Here is a 17624-nt window from a genome sequence, read left to right as displayed (position 1 = left end):
TTGGGGAGGCTGAGGTGGGAGAATCGCATGAACCTTAGAGGCAGAGGTTGCAGTGAGCCAACATTGTACCACTGCACTCCAGTCTGGGCAACAGAGCGAGACCCTGTCTCAAAAAACAAACAAAAAAAAAGACAGTATTAAAAGCTTTGAATATTGAGACAGTTGAGTCTTTAAAATACTTTAAAAAAAAAAAAAATGCTTCTCGCCGGGCAAGGTGGCTCACACCTGTAATCTCAGCACTTTGGGAGGCTCACGGGTCACCTGAGGTTGGCAGTTCGAGACCAGCCTGACCAACATGGAGAAACCCTGTCTCTACTAAAAATACAAAATTAACTGGGCATGGTGGTGCATGCCTGTAATCCTAGCTACTTGAGAGGCTGTGGCAGGAGAATCTCTTGAACGCAGGAGGTGGAGGCTGTAGTGAGACGAGATCGGGCCATTGCACTCCAGCCTGGGCAACAAGAGCAAAACTAGGTCTCAAAAAAAAAAAAAAAAAAAAAATGCTTCTCACTTATCTTCCCTATGCATCCCAAAATTTATAAACTTGTAAACTTAACATCTGACCAAGAACATTGCTATAAAGATGATTCTTCAGCCCAATAAGATCAGCCAGACTTCTGATCATTTACCTTTTTTGGGGTTAATTGTACAATTTCTTTAATGTGGAATTCATAAAATGTCGTGGCAGGGTTTCTCACACATTTGTAAAATGTTCTTCAAATGATAGAAATGGCTCTGTCATGAAGCCAGAGTTTTTACACAGTTTCTCTTAGAGAAATAACATTCTTTATCCTAGATCCGATGTCCAGTTTTCACAAGCTGATTGCTGAGAAGGTTCTAGGCGACGTCTGTTAAAAAGCATTGCTTTCTGTTAATTAGACACGTGCAAGCCAGCCAGCGCACCATAGCCTTAATTGCAGAAATGATCCACACTGCTAGTCTCGTTCATGATGACATTATTGACGATGCAAGTTCTCGAAGAGGAAAACACACAGTTAATAAGATCTGGGGTGAAAAGAAGGTACGTCTTTTTGGTTTTTTAAAGTCTCTCTTACCAAATCACATGCTTTTTGGACCACAGTTGTTTTTCAGCTTTGTCTCATTAATAAGTGAAATATGCTTGCTCAAATGTAATGTGGTCTTCCAAATTTCAAAAAGGTATTCATGTCTTATCTATATTACAGATACTTGATAAATTAGTAATAGAAAATGCCATAGAAACATAAACTTAGTATTTCTCATAAAATTTCTTTGGTTATAAGGAAAGGGATTTTCATGGATCTCCAAAAATGTATTTCTTAAGGAATCATACATTTTACTTTTGAGGTTTGATTACCCAGATTCAGTTTAATTTTTTAAAATTTGCTTAATTGAGTGCTTCATGTAAATGTCAAAGCAAAAAAAAATAAAAAGGAAATGTCAGAGAGATACTCTACTACCATGAAAATTTTATCTTTTGAAATGGAAGTTCTGTAATTGGGTTTGGTTCATATATGTATACATTAAAGCATATTTCTGTATTGCTAGCATGGGGAATATGGGAAGCAGGGACTTTGGTTTGAGGATGCAGAGATCTTGGGTTAAAGGATGAGAATAGAGTTGAACAGATGAGAATTAAAATGCTCAGGCCTTGGAGAGCAGGCACCCATCACCATCACCACACATGCGCCTCTACTGAAGAGCAAACAAAAAATTGTGCAGGCCGGACGCCGTGTTTCATGCCTGTAATCCCAGCACTTTGGGAGGCTGAAGAGGGCGGATCACCTGAGGTCAGGAGTTTAAGACCAGCCTGGCCACCATAGTGAAACCCCATCTCTACTAAAAATACAAAAATTAGCCAGGCATCATGGCGCACACCTATAACCCAGCACTTTGGGAGGCTGAGGGAGATGGATAACTGGAGGCCACGAGCTCGAGACCAGCCTGGCCAACAGGGTGAAACCCTGTCTCTACTGGAAAAAACACAAAAATTAGCCAGGTATGGTGCCGTGTGCCTGTAACCCCAGCTACTCAGGAGGCTTAGGCAGGAGAATCGCTTGAACCTGAGAGAGGGAGATTGTAGTGAGCCGAGATCACACCATTGCAGTCCAGCCTGGATATCAGAGTGAGACTTCGTTTCAATAATAATAATAATAATAATAAGTTTGTGCAAATATAACTGCCCCACCCTCACCTCTTTCTCTCTCTCACAGATCTATAGTATCCCTGGTTCCTTCCTATTTAATTCTCCTCATTAAAAAAAGAAATATATATGTTCATTGCTATCTTCACATGCTGATTTTATTTGACCATAAATGACTTTGTTTTGAAATCAAGTCCTGCAGTTTCATTTACATGCCTTTTATTTCAAATTTTAGACTAAAAGGTTTTATGTCCTGTTGACTGAACTGTATACCTCAGAGAGTTAGCCAAAAAAGCAGATGGTGTTTTGGTTTGGAGAGGACGTGGGTAGCTCTGTGACCCGTCCCTGCAATCAGCTGTGTCTGTTTTCAGGCAGGGCCAGTCCTAAAGCCTTATTTGGAGCCTTGGTTTGGGGAGGAGGATCAAGAGAACAAATGAAGGTCTTTTCCTCGGCTAGCCCCCATGTGTCTGCCTCTGCTGTTCGGGGCCTCTTTCTGAGAGCAGGTCAAGGACATGTGTGCTGCCCTCACCTGCATCTTCCAGCTGTGACAGCCATCTGCTCAGCCCAGGGCTACCTGCCAGGTTCCTCCCTGACCCACAGCTGCTGTGTTACCAGGACAAAAACCCACACACACAGTGCCCTCTTGGTGAGCCCTTGTTAGGCCTGGCCTGGGCTTCCTAGCACGCACTTCCTTTAACTCCCACCCCTGACCTTCCACAGTCCATGTCATGCTGGACCTTTTGGCCTCTAGGATATCCCCAGCCCGGAGAAGAAAAAAGTAAAGGCCAATGGATCCCAAGCCCTGAGCTGCTAACGATGTAGGGGCTGGGTGGGGGAATGTAAGTGTGTACATATATATCATAATTTGTAAAATGACTTTATAAGCATATACTTACCTCAGGGAATCTTACATTATATATACTATATAAAGTGGTGATTAATTGGTAAACACACTGAACATCACTGTTTTAGATACTAAAGAACTAAGACAATAAGGATCTAAAATGGTTATGTTAAAAATTCTGTGAACTCTAGCCTTTATGACTAATTACTATAGAATATAACACTTATGGCCAGGCGTGATGGCTCATGCCTGTAGTCATAGCACTTTGGGAGGCCAAGGCAGCTGGATCACTTGAGGCCAGGAGTTCAAGACCAGCCTGGCCAACATAATGAAACCCCATCTCTAGTAAAAAGATAAAAATTACTGGGCATGGTGGTGCATGGCTGGAGTCCCAGCTACTCAAGAGGCTGAGGTGGGAGGATTGCCTGAACCGGGCAGAGGCTGCAGTGAGCTGAGATTGTGCCACTGCACTCCAGCCTGGGCAACAGAGCAAGACTCTGTCTCAAAAAAAAAAAAAAGAAAAAGAAACGTATGTATCTTTAAATATGCAAATTTATATATATAGTTTGATTATAATTCAACTATTTATGCAGTAATTTGTAACTAGTTGCTAATACAGTGTAGATGTCCATCACAATCGGAAGAAGATTGGAAAGATGTTGATTATTTAGTGTTCAGTGGAAAAAATTTTTTTTGCCTAGGAATGAGTGGCAGTGTCATATAGTACAAAAAGCATTTCACTTTGAGCCAAAATTCCTTGGTTTAGTTTTCATTGAAAATAACACGTATCGTGCCATGCTCTGGAGTGTGCTCACTACTAGCTGAGATGATTCCTAGTCCGAGCTCTACCCTCCCCACCCCACCCCACCCCACCCCACCCTCCCCACTGCCCTGGGAGCTTAGAGACTAGAGCATTCCTGACTGGTATGCAAGGTGTGATGGTCGCAGAGTGTGCATGGGTGTTGTACTCACACAAAAGGAAGGCATCTGACCAGACTGAGGGATCGGGGTGGGTGGAGGGACTTCTTGGAGGTGGCATCTGACCTCATTAGGCAAATAAATCCACTCAGTGAAGAAGGGGGCGGAACTTTTTGAGCAGAAGGACCAGTAAGTGAAAAGGCACAAGAGAAGAATGAACATCCAGTGTAGCAAAACTGAAGGCAGCTGCATTTCAGTGGGGCTGGCAGGTGAAGCTTGTGAGGGGAAGCTGCCCACCCTCTCCAGGCGTTGATTTCTTCAGCTGTCAGCTGGGGAGATGGACATGGTCATCTCTGAGAGCCAGTCTAGTTCAAACACTGTTCCAAATCTGTAACTGATTATTATGAGCTGGAAAGTGACATGGTCATCTCCGAGAGCCAGTCCAGTTCAAACACGGTCTCAAATTTGTAACCGATTATTACGAACTGGAAAGTGACATAGTCATCTTTGAGAGCCAGTCCAGTCACAGACACTGCCTCAAATCCGTAACCCATTATTATGAACTGGGAAGTGACATGGTCATCTCTGAGAGCCAGTCCAGTTCAAACACTGTCCCAAATCTGTAACTGATTGTTAGACTGCTGAGGAAGAGGAAGGTTAAAAAAAAAAAAAAAACCCTGCATCCAGGATGAGCCCCCCTTCCACGAAGATCGCTTCCAGTCAGTTTCGGCATTGCCTCTGTTGCTCTCATACTTTCTTCTGAACATTGTGTTTTCCCCCTGTCTTTTTCTAGGCTGTTCTTGCTGGAGATTTAATTCTTTCTGCAGCATCTATAGCTCTGGCACGAATTGGAAATACAACTGTTATATCTATTTTAACCCAAGTTATTGAAGATTTGGTGCGTGGTACGTTGATTCTCATTTTTCTTCTTTGTTATTCAATCCTGGTGTTTAGCCAGGCAATAAAGCTACCTCTTGAATGACCCCTTTCGTTCTTTATAGGTGAATTTCTTCAGCTTGGGTCAAAAGAAAATGAGAATGAAAGATTTGCACACTACCTTGAAAAGACCTTTAAGAAGACCGCAAGCCTGATAGCCAACAGTTGTAAAGCAGTATGTACGTTCTGTCTTTCTTCAAGTTAAAGCCTCATGCTCTTTTTTGGGAGCTAATTCTCCTAGAAAATGTTTCGGTGAAGAATCATAGTACCCCAAAATCCCAAGAGGTTAATGAGGAAAAGAATGACATCCCCAAACAATAGAGGACTTCTGCTGTGTTTTCACTTTTGCCATCTTCTTCTGGTATGCAGGTGTTGACTTTTCATCTTTTCTTCCCAAGAACTGAACCAAATAAGCCTTCCCACACCTTCTCCAATCTAATTGCCAAACAGTGTATCATTCTGAACAATTTATTATAAATAATTTCTCTAATGGTGGTTGTCACACACACTGTTTCTGACACTTCACCTTTTAAAAATGAAGTGCTCTGTTCTTAAATATATTTACCCAGGGCCGGGCGCGGTGGCTCACGCCTGTAATCCCAGCACTTTGGGAAGCCAGAGTGGGTGGATCATAAGGTCAAGAGATCAAGACCATCCTGGCCAACATGGTGAAACCCCGTCTCTACTAAAAATACAAAAATTAGCTGGGCGTGGTGGCGGGCACCTGTAGTCCCAGCTACTCAGGAGGTTGAGGCAGGTGAATTGCTTGAACCTGGGAGGCGGAGGTTGCAGTGAGCCAAGATGGTGCCACTGCACTCCAGCCTGGCGCCTCGTGAATATATATATATTCACCCAGGAAAAAATCTCTTAGATTGTACTAGCATTCTCTATACTTTTTTTTTTTTTTTTTTTTTTTTTTTTTGAAACAGTCCCTTGCTGTGTGGCCTAGGCTACAGTGCAGTGGTGTGATCTTGGCTCACTGCAACCTCCACCTCCCCGGGTTTAGGTGATTCTCCTGCCTCAGCTTGCTGAGTAGCGTGGACCACAGGTATGGACCATCACATCCTACTAATTTTTGTATTTTTCATAGGCATGGGGTTTTGCTATGTTGGCCGGGTTGGTCTTGAACTGGCCTCAAGTGATCTGCCCACCTTGACCTCCCAAAGCGCTGGGATTATAGGTGTGAGCCACCTCACATGGCCAATCCTTCTAATATTTTTACATGAAATATACACAATTCCTATTTCTTCAGAGTATAAGCTGAGTATAAGCCATAACTGTTTTCTCCTTGCTTTCTCTCTGCCTTCCCTCCACTTTGCATACACATGTGTACACTTTTCATTGAGTGAGTAATACCTTTAATCTGTAGACCAATGTTTGGTATTCATTGTTAGTCCAAGAATGAAAAACAGTCTCTCCATAGAATTGTTCATCTGCCCATCTCTAAGCCTGACAAATACACAGAGCTAAAAGCTGGACAAAGGATGTTAGAGACAGAATGCTTATTCTCAGGTGTCACAAGGAAAAATTAGCATTCAGACAAAAAGTTTTCCCAGCAAGGCAATTTTACTTTCTGCAGAAAGGGTGCAGAAAGGAGAAACGCTATTTTTTTTCCTCACAACACCTAAAAACAAGCATTCTGTCTCTAACAAATGACATTCCCATGTAATGACAGCTGCAAATGAGGAAGACCTCTAAAGGTCACCTGTAAATTGCTGTCATGATAGACTCCTAACATAATTAACAGGTAAAGAGAGTTTTTGCTCAGAACTCTCAGGTGAAGAAGTTGCTTGTGTTAGTGTCTCTGTTTTGAAAACGTTGAGAAATGTATAATAGCAAGCCAAAAAAACAAATGAGGACAAACTTTTCTTCCTAAAAAGACCTGATGGAAACCTTAAGGAATGTGAATTATGTAGAAAACGCCAGCCACAGTCTCGACTGCTTTTGTCTTTTCATTAAAAGGGCTATTATGTTTTTATTTCCAAGAAATTACATGCTTTTTTTTTTAAGTGAGATGGAAGAAAATATAGATATGAGATGCTAAATAAGAGTATAGCCTGTTTTAAATGGGTACCCTTAACACTTTTACAATCCTTTATATATTACCATGCCCTTGATGGCCCAAATCTCCCTGAAGGTCAGGATCCATCCTCTTAACACATTAGGGTGCCTTAATATTACTTATTAATATTTATCCTTAAGAGGATGTGTTAAGTGAAGCTCATTGATAATTTCACAAGTTTGAGACTGCAAACTTAGAAGCATTAGTATGGCCAGGTGAGGTGGCTCACACCTGTAATCTCAGCATTTAGGGAGACTGAGGCGGGGAGGTTTGCTTGAGACCAGAAGTTCAGGACCAACCTGGGCAGCATAGCAAGATCCCCATCACTACTTACAAATATTGTTTAAAAAATAAAGCCTTAGAAGCATTAGCAGGTAGTGAGACTGTGTCCGCACCAAGCAGACATCCCGTAGGCACAGAGGGGTGGGACCAAATTGGAGCCAGCACAGAAATTCACTCAGTAATGGAATCTTACAAAGGGTCCAAAGAAATGGACCTGAATCATGACACAGAGGTTTCTTTGCGGTCACTGTTCTCTGCTTAAGAACACAGGTATTCTTTTTTTTTTTTTTTTTTTTGAGACGGAGTTTCACTCTTGTTACCCAGGCTGGAGTGCAATGGCACAATCTCGGCTAGGCGCAATCTCGGCTCACCGCAACCTCCGCGCCCTGGGCTCAGGCAATTCTCCTGCCTCAGCCTCCTGAGTAGCTGGGATTACAGGCATGTGCCACCATGCCCAGCTGATCTTTTGTATTTTTAGTAGAGACGGGGTTTCACCATGTTGACCAGGATGGTCTCGATCTCTTGACCTCGTGATCCACCCGCCTCGGTCTCCCAAAGTACTGGGATTACAGGCGTGAGCCACCGCGCCCAGCAGGTATTCTTTTATAAAGAGATGCACCTCATTCTTCAAAGATTAGCAGCTGAGCAGTGGACATGTTAACGTGGCTGGACCTGTATTAAAAATGAAATATTTCATGCTGCCCACTAGGGGGCATGCTGGCATCATCCCAGCACTACCCCTTTTTCATGTGGTTTATTCCTAAACTCCAGAGCTCTAAGAATAATAAAGCAAAATCATAGTGTGAGCTATTTGAATAAAAGTTTCTATATTTAAGTGCCTATGGGTGGCAATATTCCAGAGGTGTTACGGATTCAAAATGGCTATTTTTATGTACTGTTGGTATTTAAAATGCAAAGCCATGCGAGCTCCAAAGAAATGCATGCAAAGCAAATTAGATGCATCAAAAAGGGGGGAGGAGGAGAATTGAAAGGGCAGAATTATTACAGAAGAACTACTAATGGAATTGCAAAATGTATTGAGAATTGGAAGGAAACTTACAAGCTACATTCTACTAAGGGTACCATTTCTTCATCTCCCCTCTGTCTACCACATTTTTAGTGAAAATAATATTAAAATCTCTGAGAGGGCTGTCTAGGGGGATTGTTTTGTGATTGACTGATATTAAAATAGAGTTCATTTTAGACCAGGCTCAGTCACTCATGCCTGTAATCCCAGCACTTTAGGAGGCCGAGGTGGGTGGATCACTGTAGTCCAGGAGTTCGAGACCAGCCTGGCCAACATGGCAAAACCCCATCTCTACTAAAAATACCAAAATTAGCCAGGCATGATGGTGCACGCCTGCAATCCCAGCTACTTGTTGGGAAGCTGAGGCAGGAGAATCGCATGAGCCCAGGAGGTGGAGGTTGCAGTGAGCCAAGATCGCTCCACTGCACTTCAGCCTAAGCAACAGAGTGAGACTCTTCCTCAAAACAAAAACAAAAACAGAATTCATGTTATTGTCAAAAGATGAGTTATTGATTTGCAAATGTGGTCATGCAAAATACGTTTTGCAGCTTACCAATGAAGACTGTGGCTTGTTCCCCAGAAAATCTGGTAGACATGAGCTCTGAGGGGTCAGGGGCGTGTCCAGTGTTGTTCAGCCAGATAGTAACTGAGCCGAGACTTGAACCCAGAGCTGGATATGGTAATCATGCCTTGTTTTTCCCCCTTTTTCTTTTGTTTCCTGGTATTCTAGTCTCTCCAGTGCTTCTTGTGGCCTGAAATTAATAGGCTGTCTTCCTATTACTTGATTTTCAAAGCCCCAGAGTGCCACTACAGAATTGCGTCTTGTGGGTCACATTAGCAGAACACTCTTTTCTTTTTTTCTGTTCTTGGTAATCTCTCTGTTAATTTATTGTTTGTATGTTTCAAATTACTGTTTTTTTAAATTATTATTATACTTTAAGTTCTGGGGTACCTATGCAGATCGTGCAGGATTGTTACACAGGTATACACTCGCCATGTTGGTTTGCTGCATCCATCCCCCTGTCACCTACACTAGGTATTTCTCCTAATGCTATCCCTCCCCAATCCCCCCACCCTCTGCTATCCCTCCCCTAGCTCTCCCGTACCCCAACAGGCCCTGATGTGTGATGTTCCTCTCCCTGTATGTCCATGTGCTCTCATTGTTCAACACCCACTTATGAGTTAGAACATGTGGTGTTTGGTTTTCTGTTCTTGTTTCAGTCTGCTGAGAATGATGGTTTCCAGCATAATCCTTTTGAGATGGCGTCTTGCCCTGTCACCCAGGCTAGAAGGCAGTCGTGCAATCTCAGCTTACTGAAGCCTCTACCTCCCAAGTTCAAGTGATTCTCCCATTTCAGCCTCCTGAGTAGCTGTGATTACAGGTGCACACCACCATATGCCACACCCAGCCTCCATTTTTTTTTCTTTTACAATATTTGTCTCTATCTATAGGTCTCATTCCGATCTTGCCAGCTTTCCTAAAACTGTCATAACAAAAGGGAAAACAGTTTTCTGTTGCAGCATCCAGTCCAGGATCTCATGTTGCGTTTAGTTGTCATGACTCTGGTCTCTTGTCATCTAGAACAATCTTTCTTTGTCTCTCATTACCTCGGTATTTTGAAGAATGCAGGACAGTTATGTTGCTCAGTCAGGCTTTTCTGATATTTTGCAAGATTCCATCCAAGTTATGAATGTTTGGCAAGAATACCACAAGAGCGATGCTGTCCTCAGCTCCTCACACCAGGAGGCACATGCTATCTGTCTGTCCCATTACTGGTGATGCGTGCCGGGATCACTTGATTAGGATATTGTTGGTCTGGGCACGGTGGCTCATGCCTGTAATCCCAGCACTTTGGGAGGCCGCGGTGGGCGGATCACCTGAGGTCAGGAGTTTGAGACCAGCCTGGCCAACATGGTGAAACTCTCATCTCTACTAAAAATACAAAAATTAGCCTGGTATGGTAGAGGCATCTGTAATCCCAGCTACTCAGGAGTCTGAGACAGGAGAATCACTTGAACCTAAGAGGCAGAGGTTGCAGTGAGCCAAGATTGTGCCATTGCACTCCAGTCTGGGCAACACAGTGGAACTCCATCTCAAAAACAAAAAGGTATACTGTCTGCCAGGTTTCTTCATTCTAAAATTACTATTTTAACCTATTTTGGGTGAGGTATTTTCAGATTATGTAAATATTATTCTGACGGTTGTCAAATGGCTGTTTTTCTAATTCCATCATCTATATCACTCTTCCACAAGAGAGTTGGTGTTCTATTTATTTTTTTTTTTAATTTCATTCTCAAAAGAGGTGAAGAGTTAGTATTCCATTATAAGGAAGCTCTTAACTGTATGGGCTCTCGGATTTTTATTTTATTATGTTTTGTTTGAGACAGGGTATTGCTCTGTCGCCCGGGCTGGAGTGCAGTGGCACAATCTCAGCTCACTGCAACCTCCACCTCCTGGGCTCAGGTGATTCTCCCACCTCAGCCTCCCGAGTAGCTGGGATTCCAGGTGCCCACCACCACACCCAGCTGACTTTTTGTATTTTTAGTAAGAGATGGGGTTTCGCCATGTTGCCCAGGCTGGTCTCAAACTCTGGCCTCAAGTGATCCGCTCACCTTGGCCTCCCAAAGTGCTGGGATTACAGGCGTGAGCCACAGCTCCCAGCTGGCCGTAATTTCTATCCTGTTGGTCGAGGTCATTGCCAAGGTCTGGTTTTTCACACACGCAAAAAAAACTTGCAACTTCTGGCATAAATGGGTTAACAGCTGGGTTCATTTTTTATTTCATCGTAGGGATTCCCTGTCTTTCTTGCTGATTTTGTGTTTTGGTTTCGAGTGTTCTGTTGTTGTTGTTTTGAGTATTGAAACAACGTGGCTGGGCGCGGCGGCTCACGCCGGTAATCCCAGCACTTTGGGAGGCCAAGGCATTGCTTGAGACCAGGAATTTAAGACCAGCCTGGACAACATGGCGAAACCTGTCCCTACAAGGAATACAAAACTTAGCCGGGTGTGGTAGCGCACACCTGTAGTCCCAGCTGCTTGGGAGGCTGAGGTCAGAGGATCACCTGAGCCCTGGGAGGTCAAGGCTGCAGTGAGTCGTGATGACACCACTGCACTCCAGCCTGGCAGCAGAGTGAGACCATGTCTCAAAAAAAAAAAAAATTAATGTAGCTCCGAAAGTCATAACTATGCAATACGTTAACTCTCCGTTTTACCTTGTTCTCTTCCCCTACCCCCTTGTTGGTAAGCCGCCTCTTTTGTTTCTGGTTCTTCCTTTCTGGGTTTCATTTTGCACAAAAAAGCAGACACAGTATTCTATCTTCCCTTCTTTCTTACAGCAAGAGGTAATACCCTAGACTACTGTTTTCCTTTTGCATTTCTTCAAGTTAACAGTTTTTTAGGAAAATGAATCCACATTGGTTTGTAGCATCTTCCTCATTTTTAAAACCGCTGTATCAGGGCTGGGCACAGTGACTCATGCCTATAATCCCAGCACCTTGGGAGGCTGAGGCCAGCAGATCACCTGAGATCAGGAGTTCGAGACCAACCTGGCCAACATAGGGAAACCCCGTCTCCACTAAAAATACAAAAATTAGCTGGGCGTGGTGACACACACCTGTAATCTGAGCACTTTGGGGGGCCAAGGCAGGCGGATCACTTGAGGCCAGGGTTTGAGACCAGCCTGACCAACATGATGAAACCCCGTCTCTACTAAAAATACAGAAATTAGCTGGGTATGGTGGTGGGCGCCTGTAGTCCCAGCAACTTGGGCAGCTGAGGCACAAGAATAGCTTGAACCCAGGAGGTAGAGGTTGCCTTGAGCTGAGATCACATCACTGCACTACAGCCTGGGTGACAGAGCCAGACTCCATCTCAAAAAATAAATCAAAAGTGGTTATTTTTCAGCTGCTGTATCAGATCCCATTGTGTGGACATAGCATGGTTTATTCAACCAGTCTTCTATATGTGGGCATTTAGGTTTCCCGAGTTTTACACTTACAGACCGTACTGCAAGGGCTAACCTTGCGTAAACCTTTTTGTGTTGTGAGAGGAGTACCTGCAGGGTGTATTGAGGGGTAATTGCAATGTGGTTTTGTCAGACACCATCAAATTTTCTTCTGTCAGGGCTGTACCAATATGCATGTCCACCAGCAGCTTTTGAGAGCCTCTTTCCCACAGCCCTACTAACGGAAAGTGCCATTACACTTTTGAGTTTTTGCCAGTCCAGTGAAGGAGAGTGTATTGCAGTGGAGTGTTACTTCACCTCTCTCCTTTCTGAGGAGAAACATTTTTCAGATGCTTAAGGACCGTCTTTCTTTTTTTTTTTTTTTTGGAGTCTCGCTCTGTCACCCAGGCTGGAGTGCAGTGTCACAATCTCGGCTCACTGCAACCTTTGCCTCCCAGGGTCAAGCGATTCTCCTGCCTCAGCCTCCCAAGTAGCTGAGATTACAGGCACATGCCACCATGCCAGGCTAATTTTTGTATTTTTAGTAGGGACGGGGTTTTACCATGTTGGCCAGGTTTATGGGCCATCTTTATATTTTTAATTTTTGTGAATTGTCTGTTTATGTCTGTTGCCTGTTTTTCCAGTGGATTATATTGCCTTTTTACCTCTCCGTTTTTAAGGTTTCTTTATATAGAGAGAATATTGTCTTTATTTGTGAGATTACGTTACATGTTTTCTCCCAATGTTTTCGTTTGTCTTTTGACAACACCCTGTTTTGTTATTTTCTTTAAGATGAGTCTCGCTCTGTCACCCAGGCTGGAGTGCAATGGCACGACCTCAGCTCACTGCAACCTCAGCCTCCCAGGTTCAAGCAATTCTCCTGCCTGAGCCTCCTGAGTAGCTGGGATTACAGGCACGTGCTACCATGCCCGGCTAATTTTTGTATTTTTAATAGAGATGAGATTTCACCATATTGGTCAGGCTGGTCTCGAACTTCTGACCTTGTTATATGCCCACCTTGGCCTCCCAAAGTGCTGGGATTACAGGCCTGAGCCAGTGTGACCAACCCTGGGTTTTTTTTTGTTTTGTTTTTGAGATGGGGTCTCACTCTGTTGACCAGGCTGGTGTGCAGTGGCAGGATCTTGGCTCACTGTAACGACTGCCTCCCAGACTCAAGCAGTCCTCCCATCTCAGCTTCCCGAGTAGCCGGGACAGGCACGCACCACCATGCCCCGCTAACTTTTTGTATTTTTGGTAGAGATGGGGTTTCGCCATGTTGCTCAGGCGATCCTTCCACCTCAGCCTCCCAGAGGGCTGGGATTGTAGGCATGAGCCCCACTGCACTGGCCCTGCTCTCTACTATTTTTGATAACTAAGGCCACAGTACATGTGGATTGGAATATATCTCTTAACTAATGGTGGGACAAACACTCTCCATAGAGATGCTTGATAAATATCAAGTGCTTGTCCCCTGCCAATACAAGTGGTCTTCCCAGCATTTTGTTGTTTTTGAGATAGTCTCACTTTGTCACCCAGGCTGGAATACAGTGGCACGATCTCAGAACACTACAATCTCCAACTCCCAGGTTTAAGTGATTCTCCTGCTTCAGCCTCCTGGGTAGCTGGGACTACAGGCACACGCCACTTCACCTGGCTAATTTTTGTATTTGCAGTAGAGACGGGATTTCAACCATATTGTTCAGGCTGGTTTCGAACTCCTGACCTCAGGTGATCCACCCACCTCGGCCTCCCAAAGTGCTGGGATTACAGGCGTGAGCCACTGCGCCCAGCCCTTTCCAGTTTTGTTGAGACAAGGCTTGTGAGAATGTGATGCAAGTTGTGAACCTTCCCCAGAAAGAAGTGCATATGCACAACACAGCCCGGCTGCATCTGCTCCTAACAAAACAGTCAAGCTCACTTTGACTTAATCATCTTCATGCTCCACCCACTCCCAGAAAGATGCAAATTGTTTCTGATGCTGAGTGCAGGCCCGTGCACCTCTTTGCTGCCTTGTATGTTGTGCTATGTTGCGTCTAACTTGTGGCAGCTTTCTGTTTTCCTGCCACAGATGCAGGCAGTCCTGACCTGGAATGGGGAAGCAGGACTCTCTGGCATGGTGTTTATGCTACCCCACACAAATCTGGGGTAGTTGAAATCTTAGCAGTAATGTCCTTCGCCATGTCGGGCAGAAGCTGGCTGCCCACTACGTAAGCTCTTTCCGTGTCGGCACGTGTGGACACGGAGGGGCCGGTGCAGGGAGACTGTAGCTTTGTGCTTACTTGGACACAGTCCTTGACCTCTTGGAGCTTCCGTTTCATTACCCAGCATAGACTCAGCACAGCTAAGTGATGAAGAGAACAGTGTCTGAAGCCAGACTCTCTGGGATTGAATTCAGGTTCCAGCATGTTGGGGCTATGTAATGCCTGGTACCCTCTGTGCCTCGGTTTCTTGAACCTCGTAAGTGACTTAAAATGGGAGAACTTGTAGAACAGTGCCTGGCACATAGTGGGTGCTCAGGAATTGTTAGCTTTTATCATCACCAAGCACATAATCCATATTTGTGGGGTATTGTGAGGTTTAGCTCAAATCATACAAATGTGCTCCACACATTTTAATCCATTAAGATGTTTAGAAATAGATTTTTAGGCCAGGGCGTGGTGGCTCACACCTGTAATCCCAGCACTTTGGGAGGCCGAGGCAAGCGGATCACCTGAGGTCAGGAGTTGGAAATCAGCCTGGCCAACATGGTAAAACCCCGTCTCTACTAAAAATACAAAAATTAGCTGGGCGTGGTGGCATATGGAAGCTGAGGCAGGAGAATTGCTTGAACCAGGGAGGTGGCGATTGCAGTGAGCCCACATTGTGCCACTGCACTCCAGCAAGTGCCACTGACAGAGCAAGACTCTGTCTCCAAAAGAAAAATAAGATTTTTAGAAAATCTTTCACTTTTCAGGAAGAAAGTTTATACTATCTGTGGCTCTGGGTTGAGGAAACAGCATTAATCTCAGAGCTACAGGAGATTGCTTCACTATCAGTTACTTCTAAGAGGATCTTGTCCCCAGTGTCATCCTGTTCTGAGCTCAGCACAGCCCAGGCTGCCTGTGCTCCCCTTTTGGCCAAGTTGATGGATATCTTAGCTTCTCCCAGTTTCTCCCAGGGTGCCTGCTTGTGGGAAGGTGTTTGCTGTTGAAAGCAGTTATGAGCATGTTGTTCACTCGTCAGTGGCCACCTGACCTTTTATGGTGTATGCAATTTTATCATGTGCTCCTGGCCAAGCGCTACATAGTCAACAGACTCCATTAAGTTGGCAAAAAGCATTCTCAGGCTGCGGACATGATGTGATCTGGCTTTAGTTGGCAGAGGTGCATGGACACTGCCAAGGCTCCTGTTTCTGGTTCCAGCGGAGGAGGAGGAGGATTATTCAGAATAACGGCAAACAGCCGGGTGCGGTGGCTCATGGCCTGGTAATCCCAACGCTTTGAGAGGCGGAGATGGGAGGGTCCCAAGCCCAAGAGTTTGAGGCCAGCTAGACAACATGTGAGACTCCATCTCTGAAAAAATTAAAAATTAGGTAGGTGTGGTAGTGCGTGCCTGTAGTCCCAGCTACTCAGGAGACTGAGGCGGAAGGAACCCTTGAGCCTGGAGTTCAGTGTTACAGTGAGCTGTGATGGTACCACTGCACCCCAGCCTGGGCAACTGAGTGAGGTCCTATTTCTAAAAAGAGATGGTAATAATGACAATAGCAAACACACATTGCATTCTAACCAGGCGCCAGGCGCCGTACTGAGGGCGTAAATGCAGCCTCACATCTGCTTCTCACAGCAACCCCACAAGGTAAGTGCTTGTGATTTCTACATCATACAGATGAGGAAACTGAAGCCAAGAGAGATTCAGTAACATGCCAGGGTCACATGGTACGTGTAAGGGGCACGAATGCAGCCCCACAGTCTCACTGCAGAGCCTGCGGCGCTGTACCACACTGACACCTGAGCAGAGTGCCTCGCTGACTGGAGAGCCACAGACGCGGCGCCAAAGGTCAGGGGACAGGGTTTCCTGGCATCCACCAGCCTGACAGAAAGAGAACTGTGCAGTGCGCCAGCTGGCTTTCTCATGGATCGTCAACAGAGAGACTTCCTCTCCAGCAGAACACAGACCATCTCTCCCCTCCCCGCTGTTGGTTTTACCCAGGCTTTGTTTTCTGAAAAAGTGGCTGGGCCTGCTTAACATGCCTAGCAGGGCACTGGGAAATGTACTTCAGCGGCTGGAGCCAGCTAGCTTTCTGGAGTTTTAAAAAGACTTTCAGAAGTTCTATTTCTCCCCCATTGAAAGGAAGGGAAAGGGTTTTTATACAGTCCCTTCTTTTGAGAGAAATGGGGAAACTGTGGGACCAGTGAAGTTCCTTCTGATAATAAAAGAATGATGTCTGTGTCTGAAGCAGGAGGGTTGAGACTATTTTTATGGACGTACTAAGAAATAACTGCATTCAGAAACAGATGAAATTACCAAAGATGAAAGGACTACAGATGTGGAAATGTGTGGCCGCATCGTGTGTGATCACATTAGTATCTATTCCTGAAATAAGGGATAAATTGACAGATTACTAAAGCCAGCAGTAGTAATTGGGCTTTTGCTGAGGGCTAGAAGTCAGTATTTCACAGACTGGGATCTGTTTCTTTTGCATGTCAGTAGGGTTTACTTAGCATATTACCAGCAGAACTAGTCCAATTGTAGCTCAGTTTTTCCTAAGCAGTGGGAAAGGCTGCTTATGCTGCCTGAAGGTAGGGGCTGTGGAACGGTCATTTTCTTAGAATTTAACAACACACTCCGAGACTGAAATTCTTTGTTTGGAAATGTGATTCTGTACATACTTGGTGTCCTTCTGATGTCAGTGTCTTTTGAATGTGCATAATCCAGCCCCGCTACTTCCTATTTAAAGGCATACACACATGATTTCTTCATCCAGGGATCGGCTGCTTTGTTGCTGCCTGGAAGCAGCTTATCTCAGAATGCTCTTTCTGTTTCAGGTCTCTGTTCTAGGATGCCCTGACCCAGTGGTGCATGAGATCGCCTATCAGTACGGGAAAAATATAGGAATAGCTTTTCAGGTTGGTGTGCTTTTTATTTATAAGAATGGTGGTACAGTGATACAGTCAACATTCTCCCCTAGTGTGTAATCGTGAGAATAGTAAGAATGAAGGCAGCGATGTTGGCATGGCGGTGCTCCTTACATCCCATTTTTCCTTTTGCCAGCTAATAGATGATGTACTGGACTTCACCTCATGTTCTGACCAGATGGGCAAACCAACATCAGCTGATCTGAAGCTCGGGTTAGCCACTGGTCCTGTCCTGTTTGCCTCTCAGCAGGTAGGTTTTATACGTTTTACAGACTCCCTTTGATGTGTCACTGGATAGCCCCACAGAATTGATGTCCCATGGCACAGTGGATGGGATGGCATTTAGATTAGAGATCGCAGGTCTGCATTTGATCCT

At 44.7% G+C, this 17624-nt stretch overlaps 1 protein-coding gene across 1 annotated transcript in view; it reads left to right on the top strand.

The window, feature by feature from the left end:
* The first annotated feature begins 435 nt into the window (after window positions 1-435).
* The window catches only part of PDSS1 (decaprenyl diphosphate synthase subunit 1), a 29024-nt gene continuing 11835 nt past the window's right edge, over window positions 436-17624 (top strand). The window contains exons 1-5 of the mRNA XM_032243847.1: window positions 436-1021; window positions 4678-4789; window positions 4886-4995; window positions 17159-17239; window positions 17385-17498. Coding sequence (XP_032099738.1) covers window positions 923-1021; window positions 4678-4789; window positions 4886-4995; window positions 17159-17239; window positions 17385-17498 — 516 coding nt within the window. The 5' untranslated portion in view covers window positions 436-922. The remainder of the gene's footprint in view (window positions 1022-4677; window positions 4790-4885; window positions 4996-17158; window positions 17240-17384; window positions 17499-17624) is intronic.

The sequence above is a fragment of the Sapajus apella genome, unplaced genomic scaffold (genome assembly GCF_009761245.1).
Source record: "Sapajus apella isolate SASKATOON/1434 unplaced genomic scaffold, GSC_monkey_1.0 scaffold53, whole genome shotgun sequence".
In the NCBI taxonomy this organism is placed as follows: domain Eukaryota; kingdom Metazoa; phylum Chordata; class Mammalia; order Primates; family Cebidae; genus Sapajus; species Sapajus apella.
The sequence above is the reverse complement of the archived record's forward strand: the minus strand, read 5'-3'. Positions and strand labels throughout refer to the sequence as shown.